This window comes from Dermacentor albipictus, chromosome 9 (assembly GCF_038994185.2).
Source record: "Dermacentor albipictus isolate Rhodes 1998 colony chromosome 9, USDA_Dalb.pri_finalv2, whole genome shotgun sequence".
NCBI lineage: Eukaryota > Metazoa > Arthropoda > Arachnida > Ixodida > Ixodidae > Dermacentor > Dermacentor albipictus.
In genome coordinates, this window is record NC_091829.1 from 15,632,022 (window position 1) to 15,647,447 (window position 15,426).

The window sequence follows — 15,426 nt, forward strand, 5'->3', positions numbered from 1 at the left end:
CGCGTGTCGTGGTCACCAAGGAAGAAGCTGACATGAAAGCTCAATCTTTAAGCTTTAATCATTCAAACCACAAAACACACAATGTACGTATCATTTGGCGTCCTCAATCACGTGTACTCGTGAAGTTTACGTCGTTCACTCAAAACTAATTAAGAGTATTCGGGGTAGCCAGCTCCCCATTGTGGAGGAGGGTATTCGCACGCAACTCGAAACGTAATTTGGTATTGACTAGGGTCACGGACCTGCTTCTTTCCTAGCAATCATTAAATCTTTTAAACCATTTTTTTTCGTATCGTCAGTCTCAATAACTTTCTCGTCCGGTTCCTTCTTCACACTCTCCTCCGTGCACAGCTCTCCAGGGACTTCATCAGATACATGCACGAGCTCAGGCGCCACGTGCGTTACAGCTACTTCCCATGGTTGTACCAGCTGGAGGACTTCGACGTGACCAACCCCGAGGGCAAGATGAAACTCATCGGCAACGTCAGCGCTTTCCATGACATTTGGGACCTGCACATCACCCTTCCCCACGAGATCATTAAGTACAAGCAAGCACCGCTGCCATCCTGGTTGATCACGCCCCGCTTCTACTCGCTCTTCGAGTACTCAAACCTCGAGCAGTACTCATCTCTCTACAGGCACAGTGAGTGACCTTTTTTCTTTCGCTTATAATAAATTCATTGATTCCTCTTGGGGTAAGAACACTGAACGATGATTATTTATTCTTATTCATGCTTTGTTTCAAAAAAAGGAACAATGGTGCTATAGGTCACCCGGAACCTAAGAACCTATATGCTCGGTCTGGGCGTGGAAGTAGACGAGATTTGTTCGCGCGAAATCATGAAGTACTTCAGGAAAGAGCAAAATGCCCACGGGCAAAACAGTGCAGTTCATCTATCTAGCGTTTTGTTTTTCTTTTTGCTCGAGTGTTTCCGATCAGCCCTGATTGTTGGATTCGGCGGGTGGGCCCTACGCATTATAAAAAAGAAAGATTGAAACATGGCATGTGTATTTGAAAAATATGACCCCAGATGGTTTAACTGACAATTTTCATTGTTGGGGAAAGGGCTCTTGATGCTTGATATTTAGGAATGGGTTGCTTGCTAACGGCTGCTAGAGTGTGCAATGTATATATAGGTTGCTGTTGCCTTGTGGAAATTGGTGAGCTTCGTATTCTTCCGTACTCGCGGCCTGGTGGTGGTTTCTGTGATAATGATGCCTTGGCAAAACAAACTAATGTTTCGTTGTCAGTATGAAAGTAAGAGAAACGAGAGAACCGAATCTCCTCCGGACGAAGCAACGTAACAATGGCAATAAAGAGGGGGAAGTGGAGAGCAAGTGCATCAACTTATCCGTTGTAACTCTTAACAAGTATTAATAAATAAATTCATCAATTATAATGACTTCCAATTATGAATAATGTCATCATTAGTTGGCCTGCAGGGAGCCTGTCAATGAAACGTGCCCACAGAGTTGTTTGCTATTGAGTCGTCTGAGTCGTCTGAGTCGTCTGTCACAAGATCTTAATAATCAATTAAGACTGAAAAAAACAAACAGTATATGTCAAAGCTACAGAGATTTGTCTCTATAATAGGAATGTGGCAATAATATATTTCTGCTTTCTTTATTTACTAGGATTCTGTGATGTGCAAGGAACGACGATAAAGACGTTCGACGAAGTCGTCTATGAGCTGCCCGACACTGACTGCTACAAGGTTCTGGCCAAGGACTGTTCAGAAAACCAGCATTTCCTTGTCCTTGGAGCCAAGACTAAGAACCCTAACTACCCCAAGGTGCGTGGTTATTCTTGTTACTGCATAGCAGCTGTCGCCTAAAAAAGGATTCTTGGGATACGCCTTTAAAGGGACCTTTGGTTGCGATTCAATCCAATGATCAAGAGAAAGATGCCGCCAACTTTCCATTGTGTTCTTACATTGAAATGACAAATAGCCGACGATGTAGCAAAAGTTCGAAGGACAATGACGAGAAACCTAGCGCCAGACATCTGTACAGTGTTCTGCCCCTCAGAAACGTAATACGCAAAAGCGAATGTTAAACGTTGAGCAGAGCAGTAACGGGCTTCCCTACACGCATGTGCTTATTCCATATGATGCCATTTCAAGCAATATATACTAGAGCTTGTCCAGTATCGGTTGTCACAGCCTGGTTGACCACAATCTCTGAATAATGCAAAATCTTGGAGTTTCAGAAAGTCTTGGTTTTCACTAGCCAATAAATTGAGGGCGCACAGTACCGCTTTTGCAAAAGCAATGTACAGAACAGCTGAGATTTTGCGAAATGCACTGATTCACCTTGGCAGTCAGTCAAGAAGCTTTAATTCAATTTGTTACTAGACTGGGCTTCATCGACGAGGCCACAAAATGAAAAATTACATTTATAACAAAAACGATCAAACGCCCCAAGTTACTCTTCAGAATGCGGCCGCCGTGGCGCGGGAGTCGAGCGCGCAACCTTTTGCTCAGCAGCCCTACGACACGGCCACTGCGGTTATATCTAAGACGGGTCACTCTGGATGTCAGAGCGTGCACGTGTAGCAGGAGCGTCGTCTTACAAGAAGCTTATCACAACATTGTCGTCACATAACGCATGTTGGATTTCGAATCAACAACCAGTGGTTTCTTGCAGGCCATGCGCATGTTCCTGCACACCTTCAAGATCGAAGTGCTGCCAGTGTCGGAAGACAGCGTGCACATCGTGCGAGTGAACGGGAAGAAGGTCCCCGTGACGCCGGACGAGCCTTTCCGGCAGTTCATCAACACCGGAGTGCGTGACATCGAGCTGTTCCGCATCGAGACCTACGGGCAGCAGCCAATCTACAAGATCCTATCGGAGAGCTTCGGCGTTCGCGTCTCTCACGATGGCAAAGGCATCTTTGTCCAGGTACGGTACTAATTTGCAGGCATCATCCGTATCCTCGGACGTTCCTTGTAAATATCGCATGTATAAGGTCATATACAATGTATTTTGTTGTACGCGGAAGGGACTATACGGACACCTGGCTTGCGTATCAGCAGCGTGGAGACGTTTTAGACAAGGCGCAATTCGAAGGATCATTTATTTTTGCATCAAAGTCCGCATGCATAGACCGAGCGCATTTGACTTGCATTGGGTGTGTGTAAGATCAGTGAAACCATCTTTATCTGCTCTAACTAGAAACAACGAAAGCATTGTTTCGACAGGTAATTTACTGTTCATTCCAGAGCAGGTTTTTCCGAATTCGGTCTAGTCCGCGTTAGCTCGTCAACGTCTTCAGGAATACTAGGTCTACATCAGACTCGGGTGCTCGTTGAGAAAGTTTCTCTCGGCAGGTTTGACAGTTCCGGAGCTGTTTTCTGAAATTTTACAGCAAACTGTGATCCCAGGGGGAGAACGCAGTTACTATTGCATTCTCTAGTTTGTTTTGATAAAGTTCTGACTATTGCCCCGAAAGCCAGCATGACACAGACAGGGTACGAAAGAAAAGGCATACAATAGCACTGAATTTACAATTGAAAACTTTTCGTTCAATGTTTAGTAATTAGTTCAATGCTTGTGTCATCACCTTTTTTTTCATTCCATTGCGTCACGCCGCCTTGTGTATAAACTCACGCAGCATCGATCCTTCAAAGTGTTACATCAAGTGGGAGCGCCTTCCTTTTCCTTTTTATTTTTGCAAATTTTCTTTCAGGCGGGCGTTTTGCTATCTAGCTGTGACTTTGCGCAACAATGTGGGGATTACATGTAAAATATCTCGACATTCAGCGGTGTAGAAGTCATCTTCACACGATGTTTACCCACCGCAAGAATTCTCGCAGTTTAAGCATGCGGATTCACTCGGGCCTGAAGACAGGCCTTGCTATTGATGAGCCTCCTCTACCCGCGAAAGCTACAGTCACGTTGCTTTTCTCTTCTTCACAAATTTAAGACCTTTAAGATAAATGACCGGGAACGACAAAGCAGTTTGTCGAACGCTGCACTGAGCGGTACTCTTTCTCGAACAACGTTTCAAAACACAAACGGCGTCACCCTGCCGTTTCTGTTTTCAGCTTGCTCCGTTCTACCGGGGCAAGGTGTGCGGTCTCTGCGGCGACTACAACTTCAACAAGTTCCGTGAGTTCATCGGCCCGGACAAGTGCGTGCACCCAAACTCCACCACGTTCGGCAACAGCTACGTGATCCCGTCTGACAACTGCAGGGCGCCCGAGTACCGAAACCCGTGTGCGTACAATGGTAAGCGAAGATTACGCCTCGCGCGACCTTGTCTAATTTACTCGACTTTCTCTTCATATGCGCAAGGCCTAGGTGTAGCCGCGACTGGAGGGAATGGTAATTCAAACTATATAGACTTTTCATATTCCATTTCAACGAAAATAGGGGCTCGCTCATCAACATCTTGCTGCTACTCCCTCCCCGTCGACCACGTACGAAACGTAAGGGGCGTATAAAACTGACTTACTAAGTCCTTCATATTATGTATGCAACCCTTACCGTACTATATTTCGCGTGAAGGAAGTCGCTCTTGGGAGAACGCAGCCCATATATAATAAAAGACGAAGGGTTTCGCGCTAGACCCGAAGGTACAATATTTAAGAAGGAAAACAAGACTAACGTTGTGGCACATGTTTTACTGACGCTTGTCTTGTTTTTATTTTATTTTTGAATGTTATATATATATATATATATATATATATATATATATATATATATATATATATATATATATATATATATATATATATATATTAAGTGGTGTCTTCTATATGTTATATTGATTCAAGGGCTGTAGTAAGTAAAGGGTTTATGTTTTCGGCACCCCAGCTTAAAACGTTGATGAATGTGTGGCATCATTTGCAGGAGCTTACCGTTCGTTCACTTTGTGTCCGCAGCTTTCCTTTTATTGCCATAAAATGTTGTCCGCGGGTTTTTAAAAATATAAAGCATATTGTATTATTATTATTATTATTTTTGAAGCCACATGTACTACTCACCGAGACGAATAGAAGGGAACGAGCAAGCTGAGAAGCACCACTAGAACGGGCACAACCAAGTGCTTTCTTTTTGGGAATGAGGCAACCGAAAGATCCAAACTCAAGATAACAAGAAGGGACAGAGTAGAATGAAGGATCCGGCTTGCTTAAGTGAGGCATGTACGTCGCCTGGCAATTATTTATTTATTTTCTGAACACCAAGAACAGGCAGCCTTCCCGGGTCTTGCGTTTGCAGGCGGTGACGAGAAATGGATTACATCGTGCTGACATGAGCAAAACGAGAACAAGGTGAAAGCAGAGGCAACGAATCGACAAGTGGACATGTCCACTTCAAGGCGACATCTGCTTTCCTCGCCACAGTATGTATAGGTGGGGTTCTTCTAAAGGGGAGAGGGTGTAAGGCGGGTGGTTGCGGCAACGAGCGAAGCTGTGTTAGCGTGTCGAATTGAGAATAAAGGAGCGCTGTGCACAAGGCCAGTGACCCGGCCGTCTGTCAATCACGTGTCAACGCCCGCGTGTTAGCCGCACCCTCTCCCTTTTATAAGAACCCCACCTATATATATATATATATATATACATACATACATACATACTGTGGCGAGGAAAGCATATGTCACCTTGAAGAAGGCAAGTCCGCTTGTCGAAACGTTGGCTCCTGCTTTCCCCTTGTTCTCGTATCGCTCATCGTCTTGAATTTCCATCTCCCGCCTTCCCCGTGTTATCCTGCTGACATGGTCGCTTCCTTTTTTTTCTCTCTCCCTCTTCCAACAACGAAGCCGGAGAACAGTGCACCCTGATGCGCACCGTGACCCGCGAGCGTGGCGAGGGCAAGGAACGCGAGGTGTGCTTCTCGCTCACCCCGCTGCCCAAGTGCTCGGACTCGTGCGTCGAGACGCGCCTCATGAGCACGGAGATGGGCTTTCACTGCCTGCCGGCCCGGGACGCCACCACCATCCACCTCCTGCAGCAGGCCTCGGTGCGACCGCTGACCGAATTCCGTCGCAAGCGGCAGTACCTCAAGACGACCGTCTACTTCCCGGAGAGCTGCTACCGGCCCTGAGACCCGCGCTTGCGTAGACACTACTTAGAGCTGATTGCTGGCAATCGTGTAGTTCTCTCTCTCTCTCTCTCTCTCTCTCTCTGCGCCTGTTTTTTTTTACTCGTGATTTTTTAACCCAAACCTACTAGCTCTCAAGGAGAGAGGCACGTGGCCGCTTGTGATTTTCAACCTTCCGGCCCTCTTGTGTTCTTTCGTCGAGCATTGTTAGCGACAAAGCAGCGCTGTTTTTGCTATAAGACCAGCGCCTTTGCTGGGGGCCCTTCGCCTGCGTTAGGAGACGACGATTTAGTGAAATAAAGGAGTTGTGATTGCGAACATCTTATTTGTTTTCATCTTGTGGACTTGACGCGCACGTCGCGAGAACGATGGCCCTCGGGTCGTTGCGATGGCTTTTCATGGTTCAGTAGGTCTAGGTTCAGTAGGAGACCCACTCACGACACTGCGCTGTATACCACCTGCCCACTCTGCCTCCACACTGGCAGCCACGGTTTCCCAAGCGACGCCGATATTATATTGGGTGCGTTCCAATTCTGACCAGCTTTGAAGGTGGTCCCTTTTAACTTGAGAAAACAGCTTCGGGCACAAGAAATGGAACTTATTTTGGGGAAGTATGTGCGTCTTGACGCCCCCGCACGTCGGCAGGAAAAACAAACAAACATACAAAGGCTTCGAAAGCACGTATTATCACTGAGTTTTAATGCTCTGCTTGTTTTAGGTTATCGAAAGTAGAACGTAACCTTATTAGGCATGCAAGAAAGCATGCCCACGCGTTTGTTTGTGCACTCACGTGGCCTTACCGTTGAGTTTCTGAGTGTTCTGCTCAGCCGCCGCCTTGTTTGGACAGCAAAGTAGCCCGCATAGTTTTTAGCTTCGATGCTGACGCGTTCTGTTTTGTAGGCTTCGTCAGAAGTGCAAGGAGACTTAAGATGACCGCTCACCACTTGGCTGTCCATTTAGCGTCTACGGCAAGTATTGGAACACAGTCATCAATGAAAGCCAGTAATGAAAGCCGTCATTACCTCACGAAAATGAGCGACCGTAATTCATAGTCGCATCTGCAAACATTCTCTTTCAAATAGGCGGTTGTATAGCGACCATCAGATTCTTCTTAGGTTGCATCTGACTGTAGTGGCAGCCAGACGATCGTGCTCTTTGCGCCATCTAGGCCGTCTTCAAATCGGGGTTTGTAAGAGTGCGACTCCATGTTTGCAGCATCTATATGACTATTTTGTGACGCGTTAAAAGTGCATTTCATACACAAGCTTGCAGGCGGTAAAAAATTTGTCGACTCGTCGATTGTGAGGCAGCTACAGACAGTATACAGAATGCGCCATCGTTTCCCGACCACGAACGATGTGTGTAGCACACAGGCGGGACAACCCATAGAATGGAACAAAGAAACCCACTGATGCCAGCCAGGTTTACTCACTCAACAGAGACAAAGGCAAAAACCAGACATCTCCTGACTGAATAGTGAATTCTGTGGAGAGTTTAATCGTAGAGAAGTAGAGGGGTGGCGCATAGCAGCGCGTCGCCTTTAACGAGAGCAGAATGAAACACATGATTACATTAGTTGCTTCCGAGATCGGGTGGCGTGCACCCCAGCTTTCGGCGGCCATGCTACAATCTTATGTAAACGAAGGACAACGTTCTTTCGAGCCAAGTTCTTTGGTTTCATGCCCTATTGGTCTAGGTAACTCTTAGTTTACGCCATACTTCCAAGTGCATATCGACAACGTAGTTGGGCGTATGACTTTCACTACCATTACACTTAAATCCCGGTGATATGAATAGAGCGTGAAACGTTCGGTTTACACGTACTGAATAGCAGTTCAAAGGCAAACGGAAAGGACGATAAACCAGGAGCGATAAGGCTCCTCTTACAGGCTATAAAGAAAAAGGAAACCGACGCAAGAGTATCTAATCTCTTTTCTTCTGCCTTCACGTATGTGCCCATGCTTCGAGAACTCGGTGGTAACAGACGCAGACTTCACGGCTGTTTACGTAACGAAGATAGACCACGCAAGGGCAGCCTTGTTTGCCGACAAAGACCCCAGGCCTCCCCTCGAGACGCAGCCGCAGCAAGGGAAGGTCTGCTCTTCAACGGCGTCCAATATCTTATCTCATCGACAGTGGTGCCACCCATGTTGCCGATATATTGGACGTGGAAGTTATTGAACTCGGGCGGTCACTTCAAGGCCACGCCGATTGCTGCGGCGTCCATAGTTATCGCAGTGCTGAAGGCAGACTCAGGAATAAAAAATAACTACTCATAGATCTGCTATGGGTTATTAAATTAAAACCAAAAAACCGTCAAGATGGGGAGGAAAAGGCAGCAGTTAAAGGACCTGCTGTGCGATCACATGAGATTCGGCAGTTCGCAGGTACAGTTTGGGTATGGCTTATGCCGCGCAGAGATAAAAGATAGCTTAAAAATGCCTTTCTCAAGAAGAGGACCTAAATGGAACTGATGATGATGACGATGATGAAGAATAGTAACAGTACATGGCATTATGTGCATTTTCGCTGCGACGCAATATTTTTATTTATTACACCACATGCCCCAGCTAACCTTAACCATGCGGTTCAACGAAAAAAGAGAATTAATAACATGGTGCAACATTGAATAACACCTATGGTGTTCGGTCGTTGGTCTTAAAATTGCTGGTCTTAAAATCGTTTCTGTCACCGTGGCTTCTAAATGCTTTTAGTTGAACAGCTTGGATAACATTAGCTGGGACATCCTATATGCAGGTCCCTTAGAATGAATGGAACAAGTGTGTGGAGCAGACCTTGAATCGGATGGTAAGCCCCTCTGAAAGAATTATATGTACTTACACCGCTCGTCTGTGCGTTCGAAAGGGTCGCACGTGGTAAGCCTTCATTATTAAGACAATTTTTTTAAAATAATTGCCTGAGGCATACAACGATATTCCTCTTCTTTCAGTCGGCTGCCTAAAGAGGAGGACATTTCTTGGTCGGCCCGAAAGTCTCAATATTTACTTGGCTAATCAAAAAGCTTTCAAAAATAAACTGCTTTAATTATTCACTCAAGGGTTCACGTCGAAATTGCGAACTTCAAACTGAGGTATAAGGAAGCCACAACCGCGCAGCAGGAATTCCGAGGCTTGTACCACTTTTGAGACATCCACCTCGAGAATGTGTTGTTAAAGTTTATATATCGCCATTCTGCTTAACTTTCGCCACAAACGCACGAGGGAGCTTTCGAGGACCTATTTGTACCACACCATTGTGTTACTTAGCACGAGTTTCGTGGTATACGCTGACAAAATCTATTTCGATAGGTATGTCAGCGGCTTGCCTAAGTGCACATTAAAATGTTAACGGGTAATGATTTTGCATTAACTACCACAGGACTATGCTTTATCCTAGGAATATCTTCCCAACCTCTTGTTTAGGAAATTCAGTTTACCAGCTCCGTCATTTCTTAAGCCTCTGTTATCTAGAAGAACGTGACCGGTACACACCTAAACAAGTCCTTCAGCTTCCATCTACTAAAACTCAAGTGTTTAAGAACAGCTTCTTTCCTCGCAATATTGAAGAATAGAACTCTATTTCGGATACAATCATTCAAGGTAGCAACTTTATGAATGCATTACAGGAACTTTTGACTCAATGCACCGGAACTTGCTATGCGAGCTCTTCACTTTTCAGCTTTCCCAGAAAACGTTCTCGTTTACTTCATTAATTTTACCTGCCGTGTTGAACTTCACAGTTCATGATGATATTTGTACTTACTTTTATTGGTGTATAGTTTTGCTTGTTCTTTTTGGGAAAAGCTTGTTCGCAGACTGTATAAATTTGTGTATTGTCTGCATGTTATATTTGCTGGAGATATGCCCCTGCCGTTAGGGTCAAATGGCATGCAGTATCATGAAATAAATAAAATATATAAGTAAATAATCATCGCCCAATCTAGCACTTGACCTGAAAAGATTTCTCAACGCTATACATTCAGGTACAAATAGATGCATGTGCAAGGAGGAGGCCGGAAAACTTTCTTACTGGGAAAACGTTTTCGAACAGAAAATTACAGTGGCAAAGTTTACCACGCTTTTGACAGACACGGTCAAAATGTCACCTGCATGTGATGGTGCGCTCCTTCTTTATAGCAGTAAACTTTTATGCGTACTCAATTAGTTTATGTTTATCAAGCATTCTGCTGTGCCTATGACAAGGGACAAGGTAAAGCCATGTGAAAGTGAAATTCAGCGCAGTTGAAGAAGACGACGTAATGCCCAAGCTGCCAAAAATATCCAATTCTATCATATCCTATCCTATGCTATCCTATCCTTCCTGCCAGAGAGACAGCGCATAAACACAGTTACAAAGCTTCACAGAGTTGCAAAAGAGAACATGTGCCCTTTTTACGGGGAAGTGGACTGCGTTATTAGCAGATAATTGTAGGGGATTGCTACTGTGGTAAGTCAATTCAGAATAGAAAGGCGTGTGTTCTAATTGAAGACTAAGCCAACGGACCAAGCACCTAATAGAGTCCACTGCAAAAGTTGAAAGGCCACTTTTCTCCTAACTAGCTGGCCATGTGCCGTGTATCGCCGGTGAACGTTGGCACACATTCTCTGAGTGAAGTAGTTGCAACTAACTCGCAGCCAACTGTAGCCTGAGTTTGTGGATACTGTTATGTCTCAACAACACAAAGGCCTTAATTGGACGTTTGCCACAAGGCAAACGCCCACCCATCTATCAGCGCCTATCTAGGCGTCAACGCTGCGTGGACGCTGACTCTTGACGGGTCCCCGAAAGGACACCACTCCACAATTACCTTAGAGCCTAAAGTAAGGATGGAAGGGGGTACCCCATCTAATGCTACCGAACAATGACAGCGACCTTGGATTCGAAGGTTGCTATCCTGCCGCATATTCCATACCATCGGGCTACTGACACGGGGTTACAACGGAGTGTTACGAGCATAGGCGTGGTATTGCAACGGATTCAGCGATGGTGATTTGCTGCTGATCTTCAGACTTCAGATTCCCTAGTCGACTCGCCTAAGGAAGATGGCGGTATTAAAAACGCACTGGGAGAGAGGATCCTAATGTGAACTCGGACGTTTAACTTGCTGATGCATGGAACACTCCAAATATAACGAGCACCAGGTTGCACGAACTGAACCCTTCACTCCAACTCCGACCTCCACCAGGGCTTCACCGACGTGAGACATCACTTTTGTACCGGCTATGGCTGCGAGTGGCTTTCACAAAGACGTACACTCCTTCGATTGGACTGACCGACAGTGTTGCATGCGACGTCAGTGGTGTCGAAGAGAACATCGAACATTTATTGTGCCAATGTCATCAATTTCCGTCGGAAAGACAAACATTATCTATCGTATTGCGACGACTGGACGATCGGCCATTGTCTGTGCAGATGCTGCTTGAAGACCTTCCTCATCGCTCGTCGGCCCACGAAGCTGTGAAGGCACTTTTGTCTTTCTTGAGGGCGACTGGCCTGTGTGAACGCCTTTGAGTCACTCAGACCCTCCGTGTGCGTGCGCGAGGTCACCGCAGCTTTCCTTCCCCTCCCCTCCCTTTATCTCACATATATACTCCCTCGCTCCCGTCACCCAGGGTAGGGTAGCCAACCAGACGCCTTGTTGGTTAACATCCCTGCATTCTCGCTTTATTTCATGCTCCGTCTCCTCCTCCTGCATAGAGTGGGCTTCCGTAACTGGAGCGGTGTAACTAAACAAATAAACACTTTTTCCTTCATTCTTACAACGTCGCAGTAGATGCGCTTGGTGGATTGTTTGCCCTAACACCACCCTAAGCCGCCACACTCCTAAGAAGTTTGTGCCGTCAATGACATAAGTAGTGACCTTTGCACAATTGAGGCAGACTAGGCAGGACAATGTCTTTAGAGAACAAAGTCTTTTGAGCATTCAACTCGATATAACTTTGTTGTAAGTTATGCAACATGCTGATCGTTTGTGCAATACATCACGAATAAAAGTTGTGGATATGCTAAGCCATAACGTAACGTTCTTTTCATAAATAATTACACACTAGGCTCTTTCGCCAAATAGAACCCCTCTCACCCCAGTCATTCACGTAGCAATCATATTGCGTCGGAAGGAATACTTGACACAAAGAAACACACAAGCTTTATTTGAGGGAATCAATATGACATGACCATTACGTTGTTAAGTGCTTTTTGAAAGGTGCAAAGGTTGTAATAACCTGGGATTATGCCTCCTGAGGCATAACGTTCCAGCCTGCTGGTCAAGAGGTTTGACTAACTGCTTTGAAATTATTAGTCGCCATCTGCTATATAGATATAATCACGAAGTAAGAATTTTTAAACATCCAATCTTGCGTACTATCTACTGAACTAATCTGATTATCAGAACCATGAAACTCACTATGCAAGGCTGCAATATATCTAGAAAAGATATCATAGGAAATTTTTTTATTTTCTTTGTCATTCAAACATCTTGGTAATAGACTTAAAACTTTTGATGTAAGGTGAAAAATCTAATATAGTGTGGCTGAAAGCAAAAGGAATGGTACGTTTCAGAAAATGCCACAAACCGTAGCAGACGAGAACTGCATGCCTGTGCGACAAGAAGCAAAGCAACTTGGCAGGCTTCATTCTCGTTAATCGCAGCAAAAACGAAGAAAAAAAAAGCTCCGTTTATCAGCTAGTTCGTGGCTGCCCCCTGTATCGTGTCGACCGCGTGAACCGGGGCGTGTAACCCAAGTGGGCAGTGGTAAGGCAACACGGACGACGTCACGGTTGCTGTCGACGATGTTCACGCCATGGAGGAGCTCCGGTGCAATATCCAGGATTCAGCGAGAACATCTCGGACATTGTCAGCGAAACGGTCCATAATTCCGAGACGAAAACGGCAAGAGAAAACAAATGAACAAAGCAAAAAAATAGAAAGAAAGAAAGAAGGAAGGAAAGGAAGAAAGAAAGAAAGGAAAAATATGCTGTGAGATGCCTAGCTGCTGGCACGGAATGTAAGATTGAGGCGCGTTTAACGAATCGAGCCCTTCAGAAAAGCACGTTTCCCATGCAGCACGTGCGGCCTTGTATTGCACATGACCTGTTACATTGGTCCTTATCTATGGTCGTGCGATAAATGACGATTGCTTTCTCAAAGAGAAATCAGCATGTAACACATATAACGTTAGAGGCTTAAACTACATAGTTAGTCCATGCACACTTTTGGTTGCTTCGGAGGAAGTCTCTCTACTCTGCCGCATGAAACTCAGTTTTCCTATAGGCCGGCTATTCATTATGAGACGTGCCGTTTCTCCGCTTTGGGAACGTGCAGCGAAGTAGAAGGCACAGAACGTTTGGGTTGCCAGGGCCAGTGCTACTTTGTTGAAAGAGAAATGCTTCCACAGAGGCCCCACAAAAGGCCTTCTATACCCATGCTTGAAAACGGGGTGTTCCCAGAAGCACTGATTATCAGATCCCGCCGGGAAGCGTCCCGATTGATCTTACCATTTTAAGTGACGCTAGCTTGCTGAACACTTGGCGACCTGTCTGAGTGAGATTGAGGTTTAGGCTGAGTGTGTGGTGGCGTTACGCGGAATTAGGTTTCTTTATCCTTGCTAAATAAAACGCATCTGAAGTCAAAAACAGCCACGTAAGAGCTTGACAGAGTCTGAGATTCTGCATGGGAACTGATAACACGCAAAGTAACTGCAACACACATTTTGATAGCCAGGATAAATGTGCCCGTAGCTGTCACTAATAACTCAACCTATCCGCGCGGCTATATATCTTCTGTAGTGCGAAACACCCGGTGAGGTTCAGACGAGTGTGATTTCAACTCTTTTAACCTTATCGACATTTTATAAAGTTAGCACACTGGATACGAGTCGCACGTGTGACCTTTCGGAGATACGCTACAGGGCCTGCGAGGCACTACAGCAGAATTATCAAAGTCGTATGAGGGAATGGGCGGCATTCAATGCACATGATACTCCGGGGGCCACTCTGAAGCCTATTTTATAGAGCAGTGCAAGGATCGTCTAATTATTGCCCATATACGTGTTGGAAGGTGAAGTGCTTTCGAGCATCATGCGTACAACGCACCGCATCCAACACACTGGCCGTATATTTCAGCCGAGACTCTGGATTTCGGTGTACAGCCTACAGATTTCAGACGACATCTGCAGGTTGTAATCTCTTTTAACCGTGAGAGAATGGAGAAGTACAACGTGCACTTATGGCTTTCGAGTGAATTCAGAGAGGCTGTCCAGCATTGAAAGGTTGTTTGGTGCGAGAGACGAATGTAGTCAATTGTTGTAACATCGTAACGCACGCTAAAGAACGAAAAATAGAAATGCTCAGGATGTCCATCATCCCAAAATTTAAATGTTCTAACCAACTGCTCAGAGAACGTGAACATACCAGAGTGTCAACTCAACGGCATGCTTGCTTTCTCAGACCATAGTACACATTGACGATACGTGCAAAACGAATTGTTTGTGAGGAGAGAAAACAGCTCATGGTTACGAAGTCGTTTCACGTGATTCTGCGTGGTGATGCGTGTGATTCATGGCCAGCCAAAGAAAAAGTAGACCGCGGTTCTCCCAGCAAGCAAGATGAGATCCTTGAGCTCGACGTTTAGACGTCACAAGTCCTTCGTTCTGCTGACTGTCGATTGCGCCAGCGCCACAACGAGAACGTGCTGGTCGTTTCAACAGCATACTCGTGCTCATATGCCTTATGCTTCCGTCGTCATCAGTTCTTTCCTGTGAAACGACGAACCGTTTTCACCCCCATGTCGCTCTCTTCGTTATCGGGACAGACGAGACGGTGGTGATGACGTTTTCAGCCACACATGCGTCACTCGGAAAAGCCGGATTTCGTAATGGACCGCCGTGCCACCCATAAACACGCACACAAAAAAAGAGAAAAACTAGCACACTTTACAAGACTACCATCGAATCACAGAGCCGGCTTCGGTCTCTAGGAGGATCTCTAAAGTCGTGCTGGACAAGAAGCGACGCTCAAGCGCTGCCGTACTTCGGCCAGAGCTGGGCGTCAAATAGTCTGCCAACTTCTGCTCGCGACGGCCGCGCGTTCACCATCTCGTCGTCACCAGCTGCCGTGGCGAGCCGCCTATCATCTTCAGGCTTCCGCCGCTGCTTCCCTCGCCGCGTTGCGGGCTGTCTCACGGCCAAGGCTACTTAAGGGGGCTTGGGTGGCCGGGATCGACTTTTCACTTTCTGGCGTACGGGACGGCCGAGCCCGTCATGAGGGTCCTCGTCGCGGTGGCGCTTCTGCTGGCCGCGGAAGCTGTGGCAGGTGAGCGTCTCGTAATTTTTACCACTTTCTTTCTTTGTAATCTAGACACGCAGTGGTGCATAAGTAGTTATT

The 15,426-nt window shown here is 46.0% G+C and overlaps 2 protein-coding genes and 1 long non-coding RNA gene across 3 annotated transcripts in view; 2 read left to right on the forward strand and 1 right to left on the reverse strand.

Annotated features, from left to right (window-relative positions):
- The window catches only part of LOC135903667 (vitellogenin-6-like), a 38,245-nt gene extending 31,882 nt beyond the window's left edge, over positions 1-6,363 (forward strand). The window contains exons 23-27 of the mRNA XM_065433991.1: positions 352-643; positions 1,636-1,793; positions 2,647-2,901; positions 4,047-4,230; positions 5,765-6,363. Of these exons, the coding sequence (XP_065290063.1) occupies positions 352-643; positions 1,636-1,793; positions 2,647-2,901; positions 4,047-4,230; positions 5,765-6,048 (1,173 nt within the window). The 3' untranslated portion in view covers positions 6,049-6,363. The remainder of the gene's footprint in view (positions 1-351; positions 644-1,635; positions 1,794-2,646; positions 2,902-4,046; positions 4,231-5,764) is intronic.
- Positions 1-15,426, reverse strand: part of LOC135903673 (uncharacterized) — a 222,405-nt gene that overhangs the window by 15,377 nt on the left and 191,602 nt on the right. The gene's annotated exons all lie outside the window — the stretch shown is intronic.
- Positions 15,018-15,426, forward strand: part of LOC135903670 (vitellogenin-6-like) — a 39,621-nt gene continuing 39,212 nt past the window's right edge. The window contains exon 1 of the mRNA XM_065433994.2: positions 15,018-15,354. Within this exon, the coding sequence (XP_065290066.1) occupies positions 15,303-15,354 (52 nt within the window). The 5' untranslated portion in view covers positions 15,018-15,302. The remainder of the gene's footprint in view (positions 15,355-15,426) is intronic.